This window comes from Ailuropoda melanoleuca, chromosome 5 (genome assembly GCF_002007445.2).
Source record: "Ailuropoda melanoleuca isolate Jingjing chromosome 5, ASM200744v2, whole genome shotgun sequence".
Taxonomy (NCBI): domain Eukaryota; kingdom Metazoa; phylum Chordata; class Mammalia; order Carnivora; family Ursidae; genus Ailuropoda; species Ailuropoda melanoleuca.
Genome location: NC_048222.1, coordinates 14626163 through 14646384, shown reverse-complemented (window position 1 = coordinate 14646384; position 20222 = coordinate 14626163). Strand labels below are relative to the sequence as shown.

Sequence of the window (20222 nt, the reverse complement as noted above, 5' to 3'; positions counted from 1 at the left end):
AAGTCATCAAGTTAATTTCTTTGCCTTTAAGCCAGAACCTTCTTCAACTATCTCAGGAAATGAGAATTTCTTCTATTTAAAAAATAATTCCAGAGAGGGAGATTCCACAAGTTTCCTGAACAAGACATTACATATCTTATTGGATGAGTCAAGTCATCCAACGCCCAGCCCACCTCTGTGCCTGACTTGAACAGGCTGGGACTTTCTTAGGTCTTGCCTTCAAAATGATGCAAGACTTGCAGTGGGAAACTATTCCAGAATAAAAGAACACATGGAGACTAATTGTGGTGAGTATTTTCTCTAACTGTGGTAATGGAGGTAGTGGTGTTTGGGGGCAGGTAGAGGAAGCTTTTGCTAAAACAGATCTGCACTGCATATGTAATAGACCGTTTCAAGCATCATTCATGAGCATTTAGCTTAAGGAAAAAACTGAGATAAAAAACAGAGAAGAAATGATATGAAGAACATAAGCTGGCATGAAGAGGAGGGGGGAAAAAAGAGAAGAAACCAAGAGAACACTGAAGGACAGGTTGGAAGAAGAATTCTAAGAATGCTCAGCCAGGGTTCCATAGCTGCTGACCACTGGCTTCAGAGTAACGGCTGGATGGGTCGGCGGTGGGTAGGCTCCCTTACAGGTGGGGTGGGGTTCCCTAGAAAGTGCCTCGGACCAGGTAGACCCATGTTCTGGTCATTTATTTGTGCAACCAACATTCACAGAGTGCCTGTTAAGGTGCCAGAAACTCAGAAATTGTATTAGACATGGTAAAGCCTAGGGCAGGCTCTGTTCTCTGGTGTCTTTATTAGGAAGAAGAGAGGAGAAAGAGGAGGAGGAACCCTTTCTATATGTTTACTATTTTACATCCTATAGGTCAGGTTCCTTGGGAAACGGAACCAGATTCTTAGATCTGCCTGCAGAGAGTTCATTGAGGAGTGCTCTCAGAACAACTGTGAGAGGGAGGGAAGGGGGTGGGGGGAACAGGACAGAGCAGTAGGAAAAGGTGAAAGGCAAGGCCCTTGCATGGAGTCAGCTGGTCCCCAAAGGCTTCTGGAGCTGAGCTGGCACTTCAGAGTTGTCCTAGAGCCTGGCCTTTCTACCCCAAATCAACTAGTCATTGGTTGCAGCAACCCCAGGGAGGGCCCTGAGCCGTGTCTAGGCAATTCTCTTCTGCTAAGGGCTTTCTGGGGCAGGACCTCAGCTGGGAGTCATCAGCTGCCAACACTCCTCCTGGGAGCTGGGGAATGAGTACCATGATGCTAGGGACATGGAGGGATCTGGGGGCCACACGGTGGGATCCACTCCATAGGAGGATACTGAGGCTGAGGGATGTTAGATAACTCACTCAAGATCACACAGCAAGGGAATGGCAGGGCCAACATTCCCTCCCAGGCAGCCTGACTCCAGAAGCTGGGTCTTCAATCACGTACCTCTATATGGTGTGTAAAGAACCTACCAGAACGTCATGGTTGCTCAGTTAAGTTATAGCTATTTTATTTTGGGTGCTGGTGTTGACAATTTCCTACCATCGGTTGTCTTCCTTTCAGCTATCTGAGAGCTGAAAACAGTGACCTTAAGCATTTTTGTGAATAGAGAGTTAAGTGTATTTCTGACTTTGTTGAGTTCCACAGATGAATGTATTAGCCTGATGATGGAAATTAAAAGTTGGCCCCTGTAACATAAATGGATCCCGGTCTTCTCATTGTTTGTGAGCTGCTTTGGCGTTTGGACTGATGGAAGGTCCTCAAGGATTTCTCTTCCCCTGGCCCTGCTTTGCGATCTTGGAGGACCCATGTGATGAATTTGCTGTTGTCAGGGTGACAGCTCGAGGAGAATGAGGTCAGAGCTGCGGGAGGCTTGGGCAGCTTCATGATAAATGGAGGGAAAGGTCGCGTCTCTGTTGGGGAAGGGGGGCGCCACCCAGAATCTCCCCTGGAGATCCCAGTTATGTGGCACGATGTCTCAGGAGGAATTTTATTTTTAAAAAGAGGAAAAACCAGCACACTGTATAAAGCCAGCAAGTTAAATTGTAGCTAAAAGTCCCCTCTATCCCCCACCTCCCAGCTTAAGGTCAGGGGCAGTCCCTGGATGGAAACGGAGTGGATAGAGAGGAGGGGTCACAACATTTGTGGAAGTCCCAGGCACTAGAAGCCTGAGCTGACATGAGCACCCTGAGCATATCTGCAGCACTGCCAGGTCTCCACGCCCAGCCTCAGGGGCCTCCCTATTCAGCACGGCTCACTGCTCTCTGCTGGAGCCTGCCAACTCTACTCCCAGGACAGCCCCAGTGCCTGCAGCTGTACCTGTACAGCTAAAGATGGGTCCACAGTGGCCATCCTCTGGCCGGGAAGCCGAAGCATGCACCCTGCAGTGAGGCCAGTGGGTCACCCATACCTGGATCCACGACCCACCGACCATGGTGCTGTGAGGTGACCCATGTCCCACTAAATCGTCTTGCCTTCTGCATGACCTCCACTCAAAGATGAGATGACTAGAAGCTCATCGCCACTCTCCTATCTTCTCTCTTCATCGTCCAGCATGTACAGCATTCTGAGAGCTTCCTGCGTGTTAAGTCAAGCATCCCTCATGGTCGTTCTCTGATGAGACACTCCTTTTATTTCTATTTGGCAGATTTGGAAATGCAAAACACAAAGAAATACCTAGCCCAGGATCACAGACCCTGGAGGTGGCAGAGCCGAGGTGCCATCCCAGAGACTCAAGACAGTCGAGCTCATGCTTAGAACGATGCGGCTATACAGCCTCTCTCTCCCAACAGAGAATTGGCCACCTCTTCCCTGGGGTAAGTGTACTCCCTCGTTAGGCAAAAACTCACATCTCCCCTCTCTTTACTCTCCTTGGGCAGGAATTGGTCACTGTGACCAACTCTCCGTGGCACCCCCCCACACCACACCCTGCCACCAATCCTGTCTTCCCTTTGAATGCTGTAGGATGCTTCAAGAAGAAAATGGGGATCCTCCGAATGTTGACCTGCACTAAGGTGGACTGTGCTCTTGAAATGAGGCATAAGTGATATTCAGCCAAGTAAAAATTAAAGCTGTTTAAAGGGAGGGGTGTAAATTTCCTGGAAAGCAGGAAAGGGTACCGACTTCAACAAGCTTACCTAAAATAAACTTAAGAGTATTACAGCAAGTTATGAGACTTCTGTGTCCTTATAAACACAACCATTAGCTAATCATTAATTAGTCATTTGTTAGCACCAATTAATCATTAGGAAACACAAGTAATAAATCAGCCCATGAGGCTTCAAGAGAGAGAAATGTTAAGGCCCAGGATCTTACCTTGAGTAACATATCTGGAATCTATCTTTAAGTTGGTCCTCTGAAACACAGTCAACCCACCTTCACCAATTAGAAAAGTTTGCATTAAGTCATACTTTCAAGATGACACCTAACAGAGCCCAGAAGGGAGACAGCCACAGGTAAGCAAGCCCCTCTCTGCTCATTTCAAGAGCCAAAAGATGTCAGAAGAGATAATATTGCTCAGGAAGGCAGAAAACACTGAAGATCTAGTGTAGTCAACATACCAAGTCGCTTGATTTTTCTTCTGGGGGCGCTCTGTGCCAGGCCCTATAACAAGTACAATGTAGAACCCTAGAATGTTAGGGGACAAAACTCCTGCTTTAGAGCCATTTACAGTTTGATTGGAATGTTAAGACTCACATGTGGGTGGAAATAAGAAAATACTACTATACATAAATAAGCAGAGACTGAGAGATGCCGTAAAAACTCAGGAAAAGGAAAAACAAATGTGAGTTGGCGTTGATCAGCAGAGATTCTAAGGAAAACATGGGGTTTTGGGTGGTCTATGAAAGCGCCAAAGTGGTAGAAAGGCAGGTAAGTCTTTCATGCAAAGATGGTGTGAATGAATGCAGGCAGAATGGTGATGGCAAGAAGCCTAGGGGCCAATGCTGGAGAAGAGACCAGCTTTTCTGGGGAGAGGGGGACCTGAAGGCTGGGTAGGCAGGTGAGTTCTTAAGTCAGGAGTTTGAAATTGGTTCCATAAAGTAGGAGGGAGCCCCTGTGATTTCTTGAGTAGCAGAACCACCCTGTGCAAGCCAGCTCATGATGTTTATAACGAAACCAAACCCAAACCAGCGCTTTGGGAAGATGAATCTGGAATCTGAGAGGTAGATGGACAGATTGCTAAGAAGAGGGCAATGAAGAGATAATCTCATCACCCAGGTACAAATTAATAAGAGCCTGTAATTAGAGAGAGAGTGAGATTGGGGAAGAAGGGAATGAACCCAAGGAAAGGTAAAACATAAGATTTGGTGGCTGATTCGTCAAGGAAGTGAAATACCAGGAAAGAATAGTGTCTTTGACAAGATAAGTGGCTTTTTCCATTCTTGGAAAAATGAGGGTTCTGGGGCATAGAACTAAGAATGAAGAGGGCAGGGAGCTGTTTCGTGGGAGTAGGTGAGAAGTCTGTTCTCAGCCATGCTTACTGTGAGGTGGGATATCCATATTGGAATTTGGATTAGATCTCACCATCAATCCTAGCTACAGACCCCCATGTCTTTTAATTGATTATTTTTAATATAAAGCCAATAGATACTCAAAGTGGAGGTTTTCACTGTATTATCCTAGCTCCACAAAAGCATTTCTTAGTGGTTTTCATTTGTGTGTTTGCTTCATAAAATTCTATGATTGAAAGATGGAGTCACCTTGATAATTTCAAATACATGAGAGCTGCCAGGACTCGAATCTTTCAAGCCAAAATCAAAAGCCAGCAAGTGGCCAGAGAGGAGGAAGTGGAACCTCCAGGCCCTTGGATTTGAACCTTCCGAATTTCCCCTCCTTAACACTTCAGAGTGTCACTTTTTCCGACCACACATAACCTCTCCTTAGGATTGTGATTCCCAAGAATTGGAATATTTTGCCCAGTTTCTGAAATCAGAGGTTTTTATGGCACCCTACATTTTAGTTAAAAAATCTCAAACATTAATTAACATCCCCAAAGGATGCACTATTTTTAGCTTTTAACTTTAATATTTTTACATACTCCCAAAACATTTTTTAAAAACCTATTTTTCTCCCATTCATTCACATTTCATTCATCAGAATGTGGTCAGCTGGGCTAGAGAGACAAGAAGGAATCAAGTCATAGGATTGGTTGGTAAATTGTTGAAAATGTGTATTTGCCATTTGGTTGAGTGATTCATCCTTTAAGATGGAGCCTGAGCCTATAAAAAATTGAAGTGGGATCTGAACATGGCAAAATGTGTTTGCTTTTCTTAGATAAATCTGTTAGTCTGTGCTGGAAAATGGCATCATTCCCCCATTGGAAATTGTGCCTCCCACGCAACATACGCCACTCTGCCTTCCCTCACAGATTTCCCCAAGCAAAGTTCAAAATCCCGCTTGTGTTTGTAGTCAGTCCCATGCTGAAGCCATTAATTTAGTCTTTCCATTTGAGCTCATCTGAGCAGAACTCCAAGATATGATTATTTTCAAAAGAGTGTTTAGCAATTAGCACAAAATAGAGCTACCAATAACTACTGAATTGGGTTTCTCAGAGCAAATTGTCAAGTCAAAAAGAAAGCCAAAACTCACAGACAATGAAGAAGGAAGACGAAGAATGGAATTCTATATTTAATAAAACTCAAAGGTGAGATGTGTAAAAACACTGGTACTACAGACAAATAGCTTGCTTCCTGGTATGGTCATATGGACTTACCAGGTTTAGGAATGTCAAGTACTTCCACTGTCCGCCATCGAGAAAGATTTTGGATTTCCGCTGGTCTTCTCCTTGTTGTGAGATGTAATAATTGAGAAAAATATACCAGATCAAAACAAGGAAGTGGTATACGCAGGTACAAGTCTTCGTCATGGCTAGCTCTGACCAGGGAGCTGTGAATGACTCAGGTAGCTTTCCTCTGGTGTCCTTCTGTGGGTCACAGCCGAAGTCATAAGGCATGCCCGAGAGCTGTAAAACACACCCCTCTGGGATTGGGAGCTCTAACAAGACTGAATTTTGCTCCTCTCATAGGCTCCTTCCCTGATAAACTTGGGAGACAGGATTATTGCTGGTTTTCAGATGCTTTCATTTAGATAATGATAAGTAATCCCCAGATTTGCCTAAGTTTCAAGGCTTAGGCTTTGAAGAGGAGCAGTGGGAAGGCAAGATCTGCACTTTGCACTGTGTGGCTGGGGTGGGGGTTAAGGGACCTTATTATGAAACACCAATAAACTCTAATCAATATTGTCAGGGCCATATCCTCTGTTCTTTCCTTTTTATCTGGGTGGAACAAGGAAGTTGGAATCAGAGATAGGATCAGGTTGATAGACGAGACAGGAGAGATTATGGGCATATTTATGGCACAGGGGAGGTCAGTAGAAAGGGAAAGGATATTATAATCTTGCTCCTGAGGTCTCTAGAGCCCTACAAAATCTGCAACAAACTGCTCCCCCAAGGAGCAGCCCCAAGGCTTTTTTTTTTTTAATTTCAATTTTTTTTTTTTTTTAGTGTTATATCTATACCCTAGAGAACCAAAGGTTACCCAGGGCTGCCCCAGATCATTTACATGGGTGTTTCTGTGCTCTGAGAAGATAGAAGCATAGCAAGAAGTCTGTGGCCGAGGAAGCATGGGAAGAGGTTGGTAGCTGTGACCTCAACATACCTGAGTTTAGACATTGCTGGGAGAGAGTGAGGGTCTCTGCATTGCCTTAAAGGGGAAGAGAATGTGCTTAGGCTGGGCAGAGTTTGCAGAACTGGGCCCCGCTCAGCACAAGGCACCTGAGAGAGCGCTAGAAGTGTGATACCTTGTGACATCACCAGCTTGTTTCCCTGGGCAACTGACTCAGAGGGTTCTGAACAAATCCCCAAGGGAAAGGCTCCCAGTGCTGTTATGTAAGTCTGGAGCTGGTGCTGTTCAATGATTCAATCAGGGCTAACAAGTACTGGGAGAAAGAACTACAGGCTACACATGGAGGACAAAACACAGCCAAACCCACCTCCTAAGAGTCATCAAGAACAACAGTATATGGTGGCGGGGGTGGGGAGAGCAAACCTGAGCCAGCCATAGAGGGTCTTCATTGAAGGTGTTCACAATGGAAAGGATGATCTCACACATGATGACATAAAACTCTGTGCACAATTTCATGGCCTAGGTTGAAAATGCAAGTAGAGCAGCTCATGCTTTCACAGCGTTTATTATGTGACAGGCCTCGCTCTGAGTGCTTTACACATACGAGCTCTTTTAACACTCTAAACACTGGAAGGAAGCAGTGTTATGGACCTCACGCTGCCGAACCTCATTCCAGCTGGGGCTGCTGAACGGAGGCTCCAAAGTAGAAAGACACAGAGCTGCTGTCTGCACTCTACCCAGTGTGCCTGACCACAAAGAAGCGATGCTTGCACTGCATACCCTCAGACTGCCTTTGCGATGTTTCTCCACCCCCTGCTGAACCTCTTTTATTCCTCTCTCTCCCACGGGAAAATTCCCTCAGGAAGGGATCAGATCTGTTTTGAAACTTGGTGCACGTATAAGTTATTGTGCTATGTCTCCTGGGGTGTTTTCATGGTACATTGTCATGATAGATTTAGGGGTTTTATCTCTTTATACAAAAATCTCAAGCATAAGTCTGCAGATGGGTAAGGATTTGAGGCAAAAGTGAGAAAAGAGAGGAAGATGAAGACCCAAATCTCTGGAACATGTACATCTAACCTGGAAACCGGCCTTTTAACATCTGGATTTTTTTTTCTTGCATTAACCTCAATGCTCATAGATGAAGCCTTTCATAAATATTGATACAGTTGGGGCTCCTGGGTGGCCCCGTAGGTAAAGCATCCGATTCTTGATCTTGGTATAGTTTATCACCTCAAGGACGTGTTATCAAGCCTCATATCGGGCTATGCGCTTGGTGTGAAGCCTGCTTAAGATTCTTTCTCTCCCTCTCCTTCTGACCTTCCCCCCAAAATATATATATATTGATACAGTTATTTATATGTATCTGTACATTGTTCAATGTTTGATATTGGAATCCAACTGTTAGCATTTTAATCAATGATAACATCTATGTATCTATCTATCTATCTATCTATCTATCTATCATCTATCATCTATCCTCTATCTATCATCTATCTATCTATCTATCTATCTATCTATCTATCTATCTATCTATCTATCAGGATTTGTATGTAGAAAATATGTAATTTTTTTAATGTAATATATTTTCTTTTAAGAATTTCCACAAAAATGTTTTCTAAAGGAAATTCTACCTTGTGACCGTGTTCACATCATAATTTGTATCTGTGGTTGAATAACCAGATAAATTTCCATGAAGCACTTTGACCATCTGTTTCCTGCTCTGAGACCAGGTGGAGCTTTGGGGAATAAAGACAGGGTTACCACTTAGCTACATGATATTACTCACTAATACATACTAAATCTGCTGTTAGCCTGCTTTACTCCACTCTCCAAGTATCTGGAGGCCTCATGTCATATCCAGGAGGAGAAGAGAATTGTTCCCTAATTTAATAAAAACATGCCAGAAATGCACACTTTTTTCATGGGAAATACTAAAAATATAAAATAAGCATATTTCACATTTCGAATGGAACAGATAACTTGACTATTCAAAGCAACGTTCTTTGAAGCTTTCCCTTCTGGGAGTGTAAAACACCAATCTTTAATTTCACAAATACTTATTGATTCAGCAACTGCTAATTGCCAGGTACTTACGAGGCTCTGTGGATTCCCTGTGGAATAAGAGAGATCCAATCCCTGCCCTGATGGAATTTGTATTTTAGTAAGGGAGATGGACATTAAATAATAATACAATCAGGTGTTAATTTATAATTATGGTAGCTTCTGTGGAGGAAAACAGCATGAGACTTGGGATGATCTGAGGTCAGGGAAGCTGGCCCTAGGAAGCCACCTGGGAGCAGAGCTGTCTTCTCAACACTCCCAACAAGCTTCGACTGTCCTTCTCAATCGTTTTTGTGAGCTCCTCTTTCTCTTCTAGTTCCTTATGTGGTCACGTTTCCCAGGGAGCTGCTTCAGCCCTCTGTCCATCTCCCTACATACTCGCCCAAGAGATGCTACCCACTATCTTGGTTTCTGCCATGACTTTTCAGTCTATAACCACAAATTTTATATCTGTATTCCAAGCCCTCCCCCCATCCCCACAAGCTTCAAACATGTTTTGACTGCTTGTTGCATATTTCCTGAATGAGTCAGATGCACCTCAAACTCAAGATGTAGAAAATGAGCTCACTAGTTTGCCCCAAACCTGACCTTTTGTCTCTATCCTCTGTCTTGGGGGGATGGCCCCATTGTCCTGGAAGTCTTCTTTGTCTTCCTCTGTCTCCTTCACTGCCCAAGTCTTTCCAACTTCATCTCCCAAATCAAACACAAGTCATTCCTCCTTTTTCCATTCTGTCTACAACTGCCCTAGTTTAAGTCTTCCCAATCTCTTCCCAGTTGGTACCATCTTCTAATGGGTTTTCCAGATTCTAGTCTTAGCCCCAACTCCATTCTTCCCTAGGTCAGGAAGTGAGTCTAACCAAAAAGCCAATCTAGCATATTCCTCCCTGGTCTAAATCCCTTTACTGCATCAGTATCACCTACCGGAGAGCATCCAAGTTTCATAACTTTTTATAAACTGTCCCTTCTGGCTTTGGTGCTCTCTCCAGCCTCATATGTGGTTTCATATTTGATTTCCTCCAACTACACTTGGCTAGGTCACATGCTAGTGCTCTGCTCCTACCACCTCCTCTCCTTGATGGCCTCCTCTCAACATGTCTTTGACTAGATGTCTCATAACCGTCCTCTAAAGTGCAGCTCAGCAGTTCTCTAGGAACTCTTCCCTGAACATCTCCTCAACCAAGCCATGTTAAATATCCCCCTCTAGTCTTCCTTAATTCCCTGTGCATCTCTGCAAATTGCATGATGATTATTACTGTCTTAGTCCATTCAGGGTGCTATGACAAAAATACCATAGACTAGGTAGCTTATAAATGACACAAACTTATTGCTTACAGTTCTGGAGTCTGGGAAGTCCAAGATCAAGGTTCCAGCAGACTCAGAGTCTGAGTGCTTCTTCCCAGTTCATTGACAGTCATCTTCTTGCTACATCTTCACCTGTGGGAAAGGATGAGGGATCCCTCTGGGGACTCCCATGTAAGGGCAATAATTCCATTCATGAGGGCTCCACCCTTGTGGTCCAATCACCTCCTTAGGACCCCCCTCCTAATACCATCACTTTAAGCGTTAAGATTTCAACATATACATTTTGGAGAAACAAAACATTTAGTCCATAACAATTAGAAATGAATCTCTTTTATGAACTGTTACCTCCCTAGTTTCAGAGATGGTGTTTTTGGATTCTTAGAGCTTAACATAGTGCTGGACACATAGTAAAAACTTAATAAATGTCTGTTGAATAGATAAATATGTATATATCAGGCATACTTGTCTACTGAGCTTTACTATAAAGCCAGATCACTCATGAAAAACTTACTATGTTCAAAGTGTTCAGCTGCTGATTTCCTGGGAGAAGCTGGAACACTAAGATGAGTAAGCTATAGTTCAGGCCCTGGAGGAACTCACAGTCATGTGGCAGAGACAGAAATCTAAACAAAAAAATTATAGCATGATGTGGTAAGTACTATAATAGAGGTATGCATAACCTACTAATGGAACCTAAATTATCTTGCACATTTTCTGACATTCTAAATATACAGAAGATTGACTTCAAGATAAATGCATTGAGTGAATCATCAGAAACCAGATGCCACGTAGGAGAAGATAAGGATTAACACGATCTCACTAAACAAAATAGCCACAGTCACCAGTATGGACAACGGTTTTGTCTAGTGGAGATTATAACTCATTCCTAGGCCAGTCACAAAATGAGGAGGCACAAAAAGCAGAGGCTCAATCTGGACTCGAGTCTACTGTGTGACCTTGGGCTGGTCAGACATCAGCCTCATTGGGACATTAGTGACCTCAAGTATGAAATGGGACTTGGGGTACCTAGAGTGCTGATTGTCTTGCTTCCTAAAGCCAGGACATCTACGGAGCTACGGGAGTAATTGACCAAGGATGGCTTCTGAAGGCACTGGAGATAAGCCCCAAGCCCAGAGATACACACCAACTCCCACCCATACCATGGAGCCAGCTAGAGCACAGGTGTTGGAAGATGCTCCATGGTGTTGGCTACAGGCAGCACAGCGGTGTGAAGGAAATCAGGATAGCTGAGCTCAGAATTCTTGAGGTTACAGGTGAGGTAGGTAGACTTCACCTTCTTGAGGTTATGCAGGATTGAGTCCCGTATTGGGCTCCCTGCTCAGTGGGGAGTCTGCTTCTCCCTCTGCCCCTCCCCCATGCTTGTTCTCTCTCTCTCTCTCTCTCTCTCTCTCTCTCTCTCAAAAATAAATAAATAAAATCTTTAAAGCCAGTATACCTCCACACACCTTATAGGCTCCCTTAACTTTGCCCATGCTTCAGTGAAGAGTCCCATCATTAAATTCCCCTCCGAGTGGGCTACCTTTTCCTGTTGAAACCGTAACTGGTGTAGCCAACCAGACACTGAGCTCCTCCAGGGGACTCTGATACCACCTCTGCGACCTCAGAACTATTCATGGTTGTAGGGAAATTCTAGACGCTGGTAAAGATCTGTTTGCAAGGATCCATTCTGATATTGTGGTATTCTCCATATTGACCTAGGAGGTCTCTAACCCTTGGGTTTCCTGATTATTCCCACCCTCGTCACCCAGAGCTATTTGTATGTCCCTAAAGGCCCTGCTGCCTCTGACTCAGTATCACCTCACTGACTTCTAAAGGACCGCTCCCCAGTGAAAGGTAAGTGATTCTGGAAATAATTCAATGTGCATGCAATGTCCAATTGGAGCCAAGGTGCAGGGAAAATAGGCTCTTATTTTCAGTGGATTTTGCCTCCCTAGGAGACTTTGTCCATTTGCTGTACATGCAGCTATGAACTAGAATGAACTGTTTCACCCATTGGGTTATTTATGCCACACCTCAGAACGTTTGCTTTTCTTAGAGGTCACTGTGACTACTCTGCTTTTTAAAAACTAGAACGTGCATTGAAGGCCCCTTCTTAAGTCTCTTTGGGGAGAACATGTGTGGGTTTCCAGCCACCAAACCAAGCCAACTCTGAAAGGCAGAGGACTCTATCTTTGTTGGTCCATGACAACATTCCTGGCCTACCACTTTGCCTATTGCGCTGGGAAACCTCATTCAAGCCTGCCTTACTCTTGGCTCTGGGGGTTAGGTTTTCACAGTGGAATGCAGTGTTCTGTGCTGCTCTTCTCAGATTCACTCAGAGGAGCAAAGTTCTCCTTTGGCAGTTTTTTGAAGATCCATTTTCAGTCAAGAGGCCAAAGAACTCTTCCTGTTTACCAGCACGAAATTGACACATTGTTGTAAAAGTTCAGAACAGGAAAGAACCGTTTGAGGTCAGTTAATTCAACCTTTTCATCTTTCAGAGTAGAAAATTGAAGCTCAGAGAGGTTAAGGGACTTACTCCAAATCACAGGGCTATTAATGGGGGAGTAGTGACTAGAATACAAGGCTCCTAATCAGGCCAGTGAGCTCTCACTGTTTCTTGAATTGTTTTGTTTTGTCCCCAAGTTCTAGGATTTTCAGGTGAATTTCTCTTGCTTGAATTAGTTTGTGTGTCACTTGATTATGTGAGGTCTGATGATGTTATTAAAGAAAAACTGTCTTCCTAGAAATGCCCTTTTCAGCCTCCATGTCAGATGTCACGTTTTTTGCAAATATCATGAATCAGACATGCTTAAATTTTTCATAAGAGAACTCCGATATTTCCAAGAGATTCTTATGTCCTGAATCAATCGGCACAATTGAGAAACAAAGTCAGTGCTGACCAATCAGCACATTTTAGTTTCAATCTTTTTAAATTCTCATGTGAGTTTCTGCTCCCCTGGGAAATTCACCATAAGAAGATCAGCAGTTAAGCTCTGGTTATCTTGTTTTGGCAGTCTGTATAGAAATACGTATGAGTCATATGTAGTCAGATACATGAACTGCACTTTGATTTGCTGATTTTCTTTCTTTTTTTTTTTTTTAAAGATTTTATTGATTTATTTGACAGAGATAGAGACCGTCAGTGAGAGAGGGAACACAAGTAGGGGGAGTGGGAGAGGAAGAAGCAGGCTCTCAGCAGAGGAGCCTGACGTGGGGCTCGATCCCGGAACGCTGGGATCACGCCCTGAGCTGAAGGCAGACGCTTAACCGCTGTGCCACCCAGGCGCCCCTGATTTGCTGATTTTCTATCTAATAATTAGATCGTTTGCTGAAAGGGGGTACTGACACCCCCAACAATAATTATGGATTTGTGTATTTCTCTTTTCAGCTTGATCAGGTTTTGCTGTATGCATTTGAGACTCTTGTTTGTACATACATCCTTAGGATTGCTGTGTCTTCCTGGTGATTAATCCTTTGATCATTATGTAATGTCATTCTTTGCTTCTAGTTTCTTTGCTCAGATAAAGTCTTCCTCACCTGACATTAACATTACTATTCCTTCTTTTTAAAATTGAGGCTTATATAGTACATATTTTTAAATCTTTTTCTGCCAATCTATCTGTTTTGTTGAAGTTAAAGTGAATTTCTTGTAAATAGCATAGATGGTTTGTGGGAGTTTGTTGTTTTTAAATTCATTGTGCCGATCTCTGTCTCATTTTTTTTCAATCTTGCCCTTTAATTGGGATATTTAGACCATTTACATTTAAGATAGTTGTCTACCATGTAATTATTTGTTATTCTTTGTCTCCTCTATTTCCTGTACCTCTGTTCCTCCTTTCTTGCCTTCCAATGTATTAATTGAATACTTTTTAAGTATTCTATCTTGATTGAATTATAGTGGTTTTGAGTGTATCTGTTTGTATAGTTTTCTTAGTGATTGCTCAGGGCGTGACAATATACTTATGTGACTTACTAGAGTCTATTCGTATGAACATTTTACCATTTCAAATGAAGTGTGGACTCTTTGCATCCACTTTAGTCGCTTTACTTTTCCCACTTCTAAATATCATAGTCTTGAAGATCAGATAGTGTTGTAATTTTTGTTCTACTCATTAAATATGATTTACAAAGCTCGTGAGAAGCGTTAGTCTGTTGTATGTACCACACTTTTGCCCTTTACATTGGTCTTTTATTCTTTCCAATGATTCAAGTTTCCCTCTTTTATCGTCTTCTTTCAGTGTGAGTTACAGATGACCCTTGAACAATGCTGAGGTTAGGAATGCCAGTCCCCACACAGTCTGCATATACCATGTGATGCTCTAGAATCTTAACTCCTGATAACTTACTATTGACTGGGAAGCCTTACCAACAACATAACTGCTGACTAACAAGTTTTACGTATATGTATTATACACGGTGCTCTTCCAATAAAGCAAGCTAGAGAGAAAAAAAAAGTTTTTAAGAAAATCATAAGGAAGAGAAAGTGCATTTATAATATTAGTCATATGTTTATTGAAAAAGTTCCGTGTATATTTAGGCTGGGCCAGCCCAGGGGCAGCAGCAGTGGTAGGCCTGGCCCACGATGGCACTGCTCCTCTGCCTGCTGGCCTCAGCTGAGCAGCATCAGCTCTTGCTGGCCCCACAGGCAGCAAGAGAAGTCTGGAGGTACAGTACAGTTGCCCCGTCTACCTAGAAGTATACCACCAGCCTGTAGCCACTGGCAACCATGGCTACTAGTGAGCGCCTGAGGTCTCAGGAGGCCACAGAGCCAGGGCATCACATGGGAAGGGATCCATGGCCAGCCCAGCAGGGGCCTGAAGCTCCCAGCAGCCCCTGAGCAGCTTCCAGAGACTAGTGCATGAAACACAGAGGGCCGAGGCATCAGGGGCTCAGACTCCCTACACAATGTGGTCCTTACCTTCTGGGCTGTTCCTTTGTTCAGCCTAGCCTCCTGCCAGTCCCAAGTACTGGACTGAACCACCCTGTTGACACACAGGGAAATGCAGATCCGCCTGGACCTAGGACCCCCAGGGGCTGCTGACAGCCTTAGTAGGCCTCCCTGAGTACTCAGGGGGCTACAGGTGGGGCCTCTGCACCAGTCCCCTTTTGATCTGATCCTGTGGAAACTCAGGTACGCAGTTGTAAGTAAACACTTTGTGGCTTTTGCTGTCAACTTTAAAAAAAAAAATCCACACTTAAGTTGATCTAAGAAGTTCAAACTGGTGTTTTTCAAGGGTCAACTGTTTTTCCTTTAGCCACTTTTTTAAAGATAAGTCTGCTAGCAGCAAGATTCTTTAAGTTTTCCTTCATCTGAGAATGTCTTTATTCCCCTTTCATTCTTGAAAACTTTTGTAAGATATAGAATTTACTGTTGACAGTTTTTGTCTCTCAGCACCTGAAAAATGTACAACTTCCCTGTGGACTTCATGGTTTCAGATGAGAAATCTGTTTTTATTTGAATTTGTGTTCCCTTATGGTTGATGTGTTTTTTTCTCTCTGGTTGCTTTGATGACCTTGTCTCTAGTTTTTAGAAGTGTAAGCATGAGAGACTATGGACTCTGAGAAGCAAACTGAGGACTTCGGAGGGGAGGGGGGTGGGGAATGGGATAGGCCTGTGATGGGTAGTAAGGAGGGCACGTATTGCATGGTGCACTGGGTGTTATAAGCAACTAATGAATCATCGAACTTTACATCAAAAACCAGGGATGTACTCTACGGTGACTAACATAATATAATAAAAAAATATTTAAAAAAAAGAAGTGTAATGGTGTGTTGTGGCATGGATGTCTTTGGGCTTATCATCTTTGGAGAATGTTCAATTTATAAATGTCTTTCACCAAACTTGAGAAATTTTCAGCCATTATTTTTTTTTTTGAATACTCTTTTATTCCAACTTTTTCCATTCTCCTTCTGGGACTCCAGTGATATGAATTTTGGGATTTTGTTATTGTCCCACAGTTCCCTGAGGCTTTGTTTATACTTTTTCCAGTCTATTTCCTGTTTTTCATATTGAATAAATTCTATTCATTGGTCCTGAAGTTCATCAATTCTATCCTCTGTTATATCCATTCCATAATCGAGCCCAACCAGTGAGGTGTGTTGTTTTGTTTTTTAAATTTCTGTTATTGTATCTTTCAGCTCTATCATTTCAAGTTGGTTCTTTTTAATGACTTCTATTTCTTTGTCGCTATCTTCTATTTTTCATTTGTTTCAGGAGAATTTGTAACCGTTCATTAAAGCATTTTTACAATAACTCCTTAGGATCTTTGTCAGATAATTCCAATATCTGTTTCATCTCTGGGTTGGTGTCAGTTGATTACCTTTTTTCATTCAAGTTGTGCTTTTCCTGGTTCTTGGTGTGGCCAGGAATTTTCATTGTGTCTTAGACATTTTGATCACTATGTTAAGAGTCCCTTATTTAAGGGGACTTATTTAAGTCTTTTATTTTATCAACCAGTCGCCCTGTTTAGGTTTAGCACTCAGATCATGGCTTACCTTTTGTAGGCTATGGTTCCCATGATTACTTAATTTCTTGAGAAATGTAGGCTATGGTTCCCAGGATTACTTAATTTCTTGAGACTTTGTAATGCCTCTTTGATGTGCTTTGTTTATCTGGTGCCATTGGAGCTCCCAGTAGGACAACCAAAAAATATCTCCAGACATTTCCAAAAGTCCCTTGGGGAGTATATCACCCCCAGTTGAGGAGCATTGCTTGACAGAAGCCAGAAGAATTCAATGTCCCCAGTGGGGGACAGGCCATGATCCTGTGGGGAGGGGAGGATATATTCTCCCCCAAAGCCTCATGGGAGAACCTCAGGATCCCAGTCTGTGTTTGTGTGCCCTAACTCTTCTGGCCTGGGACAAGGAAAAGACTGTATTTGCCTCTTACTACATCTGCTCAAACTTGTACTCAGGGAGGATACTGACAATGCCTCCTGTAATGAAACAGGATTTGATTTCTTGTATAACCCAGCTCAAAGGCTAATGTAGCCCCAAGCAAACAAGTGGTCTTTATTATGGAATTACAGCTATGAAGTTTCAAGGTGAAATCCTCTTAGCACTGCATGTACATGTATGCATATTTATATTTTCTGCTTTCAGACATGCTGCCAAAGATCTTTATCAGATACATCCTTTTTGCTTGTTAGTTGGTTTTCTTCTTATTTCTACATTGCTGAGATGACATCACATGACCTTTTGAAAGTTTTTGCTTTTCTGCCTGGAAACATAGGGCAGTGTTTCATAAAAAAGTGAGGAAAAGGTTGCTATGCTTTAAAAAAAAAAAAAACCCTTAACTTTGGGGGGAAAAAAAAGAAAGAAAAAAAAGAAAGAAAAAGCTGCCAGGTTGTTTATTGCAGAGTTGACTCATTTAGCCAAAAGGAGTTGTTTTGGCTAATCATTTACTCAGATGCCCTCCGAATAGAAACACCATCCTCAAACTGTATGAAAATTAAATGAAACCTCACAGAACACTTGTTTACCCAATGGCTGAAGTTTAAGGTCAAATCTGATGGCCTCCTTGGCGTTTTCTGCATGCCAGGCAAGTCTGAATTATTACATATTAATTATTCGGCTTGAATTGTTTCACATTTTCTGATTGGTGGAGGTTCCTCTGTGATCACTAAGCAATCGCCACCATTCTCCTCCAGAACGTTCGCGGCATCTGGGGCTACTACAAAAGAATCCAGTATGTCTTGGCGTCCGAAATAAACCATTCGCCAATACAGAATAAAATTAGCCTCTCTCTCTCTTACCTTCAACAAAAGTAGATTTCTTTGAAACATGGTCTGCTCAGGATATGAATGTCTTATAGACTGTGAGCTCCTGGAGACAGAAGGATAGCTGCAGATGATTGGAGGAAATGTCTCCTTCTGGCCCTCTACTCTGGCACCAACCCTTTGTATACTTGTCTTCTTGTCTTCAAAGAGATAAGAACTTTTGTCCACGATATTCTGCCTATTCCCCTTCTCTGTCCACCTTCCAAGAGTCAGAGGAAATCTTGTTAAAAGGATTTGGAAAAGTCCTAATGGGGAATAAATGAAGCATAGCCACTTGTCTTCAAGGCTGTCCTCAAATCCTGAGGCCTTCTTGTCAAGGAATTTACTTGAAGTGCTGGGAAACTTTTCTCTTCTGTTTTGGGAAACAATGATTACTTCACTGAAGGCCTGATGACATCCTCCCCTAACCATAGTCGTGACATGAAAAGAGTTTTCACATAGTTTTTTGGATCTTTCGTGGCATTAGCGTGAACGTCTCTGGCTCTATCATTCTGGTTGTAACTTCGAAGGTGAAGACTGGCTCAGGAGCTCGGAGAGAATGTACTGGGCCTAGAAGCCCTGGGATCAAGGGCCAAGCAGAAAAATTCTGCCCTCATCTTAGCACTGCCGTTGTTCTGTTGTCTGTCATCAGTGATATCATTGTGGGGATGTTATGAGAAAGAGGGTGACAGAGGAAATGTCTGCGAGCTGCTGGATGATTTTGATGGCTCTCAAATTGCTTTCTGTTGTTTTGGTGAGGCTGCCGGCCTGCAGTTCAATGTTGGCTTCTAAAGAAGTGTGGTCATCAAAGCAAAGTGAGGCATAATATTTTCACACAGTGATCAAGAGTGTGACTTCCAAGGTCAGTGTTCCCTACTTCAAATCCTGGTTTCACTTCTTCCCACCTGGGTGCCTGTGAGCAAGTTAATGAAACTTTCTGTGTCTCAGTTTTTCAGCTGTAAAGTGGGGATAACAGTGCACAATTCATGGTGTTGCCATGCAGGGTGAATGAAATAGTATATGTGACGTGCTAAGCCTAGAGCCTACAAGGTAGTAGGTACGCAGTAAGCATCAGGTCTTATCATAGAAAGTACTTGCAAAGTGTCTGTCCTCACAGTCACCACCCGATCAGAATGGCCCTCTGGACCACAGGATCCTCACCACTGGGAAGTATGTTTGCAGTAGCAACTTTTGCTGTGTATCTTTGGTGAATGGCATGGTAGAGGTGCTTAAGCTATCGACAGGCTCTCCATTGCAAGAAGCCTAAATTCTTTCCAAAAAACATTGATGGGAACAACTTTCAAACATATTTCAGAATTGTCTTAAGGGCAACATTAGCTGTTAAACCGAAGAAAAGTTATTACCCTTGACCTGGGGATTTCCAATCAGATTGTAATGACCCATAATTTCCCAATGCCACTGCTAAGTTTGGTAGGAATTCAAAAGAGCAACTGAAATTGACCTGAAGTCCAGTGTTGGTGAATTATCCCTACCTCTCTCTTTGAGAGAGAAACACAGAGAGAAAGAGAGAGAGAGAAATTATGCTGGGGGGGAGGGGCAGGTTCATGTGGGCAAGAAAGGGTAGGAGGAAAAGCAAACACTCAGTGTTGAGCTGGTGTCTTTGTTTTAATCGAGGGGGTGCTAAGCGATCATCAGAAATGTCTTCTAGTGCTCCCTTCGGCAGCGCATATACTAAAATTAGAATGATGCGGAGAAGATTAGCATGGCCCCTGCACAAGTAATGTCTTCTGGAAGCAGAGAGAAATATGGAAACAATTCAAGTATGCCCAACTGTTTACGAAATTTTGAAGCTTGAGAAAACCGTATTTGAATGCGTAGCCCAGAAATTATCTAGATAGAAGTATTTTCTTCTAAAGAAGTGAGATAGTAGGAGTAACTGTTGGTTAATGATGAAGGTAAATGTGCATGACCCTAACGGACCACACAGAGGCCTGTAGGGAGTCTTGAGAGTTCTCTGTTTGTGAGGTAGAGAAACAGCCCTCAGCACCTCAGAGCTCACAGACAGGGAAGAAAAGAGAAGACACTGCTTGGCCTTCCAGTTTCTCTGCCCTTTTACCTCGTTCCCAGTTTGGTAGGGCAACACTGGGAAGCTGACTTATGGATCATTCACCAGCCCCACAGAAAAGGGAGTCCTGTACCCATGCCCAGAGTTCCTGGGATGGTGCTCTGTGAGCCCCCTCAGTAAGCTCCCATTGAATAGACAGCAAAAGAATGCTCCAGCCTCTCATCCTGGATGGGTGCCATGGACTCAATGTCAAAATTCACATATTGAAACCCCCGTCCCCAAGGTGGTGGTATCTGGAGATGGGAACCTTTGAAAGGTAATTAGGTCATGAGGGTAGAGCCCTCATGATGGGATTAGGGCTCTTCTAAGAAGAGACTGGAGAGAGTGTTTCCCTTCTCTGTTCTCTGTCGTGTGAAGAGACAATGAGAGGAGCATCTTTTGCAAACCAGGAAATGAGCTCTCACCAGA

At 43.1% G+C, this 20222-nt stretch overlaps 1 protein-coding gene, 1 long non-coding RNA gene and 1 other non-coding gene across 4 annotated transcripts in view; 2 read left to right on the top strand and 1 right to left on the bottom strand.

Moving 5' to 3' along the window:
• ADTRP (androgen dependent TFPI regulating protein) overlaps positions 1–5973 on the bottom strand; it is a 72569-nt gene extending 66596 nt beyond the window's left edge. Inside the window, exon 1 of the mRNA XM_019796052.2 lies at positions 5693–5973. Within this exon, the coding sequence (XP_019651611.2) occupies positions 5693–5932 (240 nt within the window). The 5' untranslated portion in view covers positions 5933–5973. The remainder of the gene's footprint in view (positions 1–5692) is intronic.
• Positions 137–3147, top strand: LOC105236116. Of its 2 annotated transcripts, none has more exons than XR_854544.3 (4): positions 137–287; positions 1627–1834; positions 2627–2795; positions 2944–3147. It is a non-coding gene; the product is annotated as an uncharacterized LOC105236116 (long non-coding RNA). The 2 variants fall into 2 exon arrangements; XR_002142036.2 differs by having other exon boundaries at positions 147–287; positions 1619–1834.
• Positions 5974–19396: 13423 nt separating the features above from the next.
• Positions 19397–19505, top strand: LOC117802484. Its single transcript, XR_004625866.1, has one exon. It is a non-coding gene; the product is annotated as a U6 spliceosomal RNA (small nuclear RNA).
• The last annotated feature ends 717 nt before the right edge of the window (positions 19506–20222 follow it).